The sequence below is a fragment of the Erinaceus europaeus genome, chromosome 13 (genome assembly GCF_950295315.1).
Source record: "Erinaceus europaeus chromosome 13, mEriEur2.1, whole genome shotgun sequence".
In the NCBI taxonomy this organism is placed as follows: domain Eukaryota; kingdom Metazoa; phylum Chordata; class Mammalia; order Eulipotyphla; family Erinaceidae; genus Erinaceus; species Erinaceus europaeus.
Window position 1 is genome coordinate 92,548,106 of NC_080174.1, and position 3,663 is coordinate 92,551,768.

The 3,663-nt window shown below is 35.7% G+C and overlaps 1 protein-coding gene across 1 annotated transcript; it reads left to right on the forward strand.

Annotated features, from left to right (window-relative positions):
• Positions 1-1,783: 1,783 nt before the first annotated feature.
• Positions 1,784-3,149, forward strand: LOC132542598 (zinc finger protein 709-like; the record flags this gene model as incomplete). The annotated part of the gene is made up of 2 exons (XM_060205107.1): positions 1,784-2,883; positions 2,966-3,149. Coding segments are annotated over 2 exons (1,284 nt in total), but the record flags the coding sequence as incomplete, so codon positions are not given.
• Between the last annotated feature and the right edge of the window lie 514 nt (positions 3,150-3,663).

Here is a 3,663-nt window from a genome sequence, read left to right on the forward strand (position 1 = left end):
TTTCCTTGTATAAGGAGACTCATAGTTTCTTAATGGTGTGCTCTCTACTGATGTAGCAATTGCATATGACCCCTTTTCATACAGTTCATTCAGAAAATGAAAGTTATAGTCACTGCGACAAATAGATCAATTTTTAAAATAAGCAAATCAAAAATACTTCATGACTAGGTTATAGAACAGTTGGACAAGTGACTCCAGTGTGATGTATGTGATGTACATGACTGAAGTTCCCATCTGAGTCACTAAGGACCATAATGGTTTTCTACATTATCTGTCTTTTCTCCACTTTATAGGAAAATCTTTCTGACATGTAAAAAGTAAATGGAAATTTTTAAAAGGAAGCAAAGTTGCTAAGTATTTATAAAATAGTACACTTGGAAGCAATAAGAATATCTTCAATGTATGACTATATCTATATATTTTTTTAATATTTTTTATTTACTTTCTCTTTTGATGTCCTTGTTTTTCATTGTTGTAGTTATTAATTTTATTGATGTAGTCATTGTTAGGACAGAGAGAAATGGAGAGAGGAGGGAAAGACATAGGGGGCGAGAAAGATAGATATCTGCAGATTTGCTTCACCACCTGTGAAGCAATCCTCCCCTGCAGGTTGGGTGCCAGAGGTTCGAAACGGGATCCTTTCAAATATATACATTTTTATGATACTTAGATGTAGCCCTTCCAGAAAAGATCAATATTTTCAGTGAATAATATTTCAACACAAATCCAAAAGTTGTTACTAACAAATAGAATTTCAATTAATGCATGAAAAATACCTGTACTGATATTATATTTGGCATAATATCTTCATATGAAAGTATGTAGGTATTATTATGGGTTTTTATTTTTATTTATTTAGTTATGTATTGGATAGAGACACCCAGAAATCAATATGAATGGGGATGTAGAAAGGGGAGAGACAGCGACTCCTGCATTCCTACTTCACCACTTGCAAAGCTTTCCGCCTGCAGGTGAGGATGGGCGCTTGAACCCTCTTCTTTGCTTGTTGTAGCATGTGTGCTCAGGCAGATACACCACTGCCCAGCCGTTTTAACCATTTTTTTTATCTTACTTTTAACTTGAAATCTTTTTATTATTTTTCAATATCTGTGCTTTTTTTTCAGTATGTTTTTTAAAATACTTAATTATTATCCCTTTTGTTTTCCCTGTTTTTTATTGTTGTAGTTATTATTGTTGTTGTTGTTGATGTTGTCATTGTTGGACAGGACAGAGACAAATGGAAAAAGAAGGGGGAGGACTGAGAGGGGGAGAGAAAGATAGACACCTACAGACCTGCCTGTGAAGCGTCCGTCTTCCCTGCAGGTGGGGATCCAGGGGCTCAAACCAGGATCCTTACAGTTTGTGCCACCTGTGCTTAACCCACTTTGCTACCACCCAATTCCCTCAGTATATGTTTTATTCAAATCTATTTCTAATGTCTGATTTTGTGGCTTATTAAGTAAAATAATGTCCTGCATTTTGATAATCAATTACAGTGTTATTCATTAAAATGTCATTAATTAATTGTTCATTATTTTACAGTAATACAGCAGTAAAAATCTCTGAGAGCAAAGATAGTGAGAATGCTGGAATATCTCAAGAATGTGAAGTATACAGCAAATTATTCACTTATCCTATTCATCTTCAAAAACATGTAAGAATTCACAGTGGAGAGAAACCCTATGAATATAAACAATGTAATGGAACATTCAAGAGACCCAGTCATCTTTGGAAACATGAAAAAACTGACAGTGGAGAGAAACCCTATGAATGCAAACAGTGTAGTAAAACATTCAGTTATTGCAATAGTCTTCGGGCACATGAAAGAATTCACAGTGGAGAGAAACCCTATGAATGTAAACTGTGTAGTAAAACATTCAGGCATTCCAGTAGTTTTCGGGCACATGAAAGAATTCACAGTGGAGAGAAACCCTATGAATGTAAACTGTGTAGTAAAAAATTCAGGCATTCCGGTAGTTTTCGGGCACATGAAAGAATTCACAGTGGAGAGAAACCCTATGAATGTAAACAGTGTAGTAAAATATTCAGTGATTCCAGTAGTCGTTGGAGACATGAAAGAATTCACATTGGAGAGAAACCCTATGAATGTAAACAATGTAGTAAAAGATACAGTTCTTCCAGTAATCTTTGGGCACATGAAAGAATTCACAGTGGAGAGAAACCCTATGAATGTAAACAATGTAGTAAAACATTCAGTTTTTCCAGTAATCTTCGGGCACATGAAAGAATTCATAGTGGAGAGAAACCCTATGAATGTAACCAATGTAGTAAAAAATTCAGGAAATCCAGTAGTCTTCAGGCACATGAAAGAATTCACAGTGGAGAGAAACCCTATGATTGCAAACTGTGTAGTAAAACATTCAGTTATGCCAGTAGTCTTTGGACACATGAAAGAACTCACAGTGGAGAGAAACCCTATGAATGCAAACTGTGTAGTAAAACATTCCGTGATTGCAGTAGTCTTCAGAGACATGAAAGAATTCACAGTGGAGAGAAACCCTATGAATGTAAACTGTGTAGTAAAACATTCAGTTGTTCCAGTTATCTTCGGGAACATGAAAGAATTCACAGTGGAGAGAAACCCTATGAATGTAAACTGTGTAGTAAAACATTCAGTTGTTCCAGTTATCTTCGGAAACATGAAAGAATTCACAGTGGAGAGAAACCCTATAAATGTAAACAGTGTAGTAAAATATTCAGTGATTCCAGTAGTCGTCGGAAACACGAAAGAATTCATAGTGGAGAGAAACCCTATGAATGTAAAAAATGTAGTAAAACATTCAGGCAATCCAGTAGTCTTCGGGTACATGAAAGAATTCACAGTGGAGAGAAACCCTATGATTGCAAACTGTGTAGTAAAACATTCAGTTATGCCAATAGTCTTTGGGCACATGAAAGAACTCACAGTGGAGAGAAACCCTATGAATGCAAACTGTAGGAAAACATTCCGTGATTGCAGTAGTCTTCAGAGACATGAAAGAATTCACAGTGGAGAGAAACCCTATGAATGTAAACAATGTAGTAAAACATTCAGTTGTTCCAGTCATCTTCGGGAACATGAAAGAATTCACAGTGGAGAGAAACCCTATGAATGTAAACAATGTAGGAAAACACGCTTATTCCAGTAATCTTTGGGCACATGAAAGAATTCACAGTGGAGAGAAACCCTATGAATGTAAACAATGTAGTAAAACATTCGGGCATTCCAGTCATCTTCGGAGACATGAAAGAATTCACAGGGGAGAGAAACCCTATGAATATACACAATGTAGTAAAACATCCCAGCAGTCTGCTGGTCTTCAGAGACATGAATTCACAGTGAAGAGAAACCCTATGAATGCAAACAGTAGTAAAACATTCAGTGATTCCAGTCGTCATTGGAGACATGAAAGAATTCATAGTGGAAAGAAACCCTATGAATGTAAACAATGTAGTAAAACATTCCGGTACTCTTCGGGCACATGAAAGACTTCACAGTTGAGAGAAACGCTATGAATGCAGTGTAGTAAAACATTTAGTTGTTGCAGTAGTCTTCAGTAACAGTAACCTAAAACGTTTAATAAAAATGGAAAACAAAGGCAACAAAAGGTAAAAAAAAATAAAAACATAAAAATATAATGAGGAAAAAGATACAAAAACCTT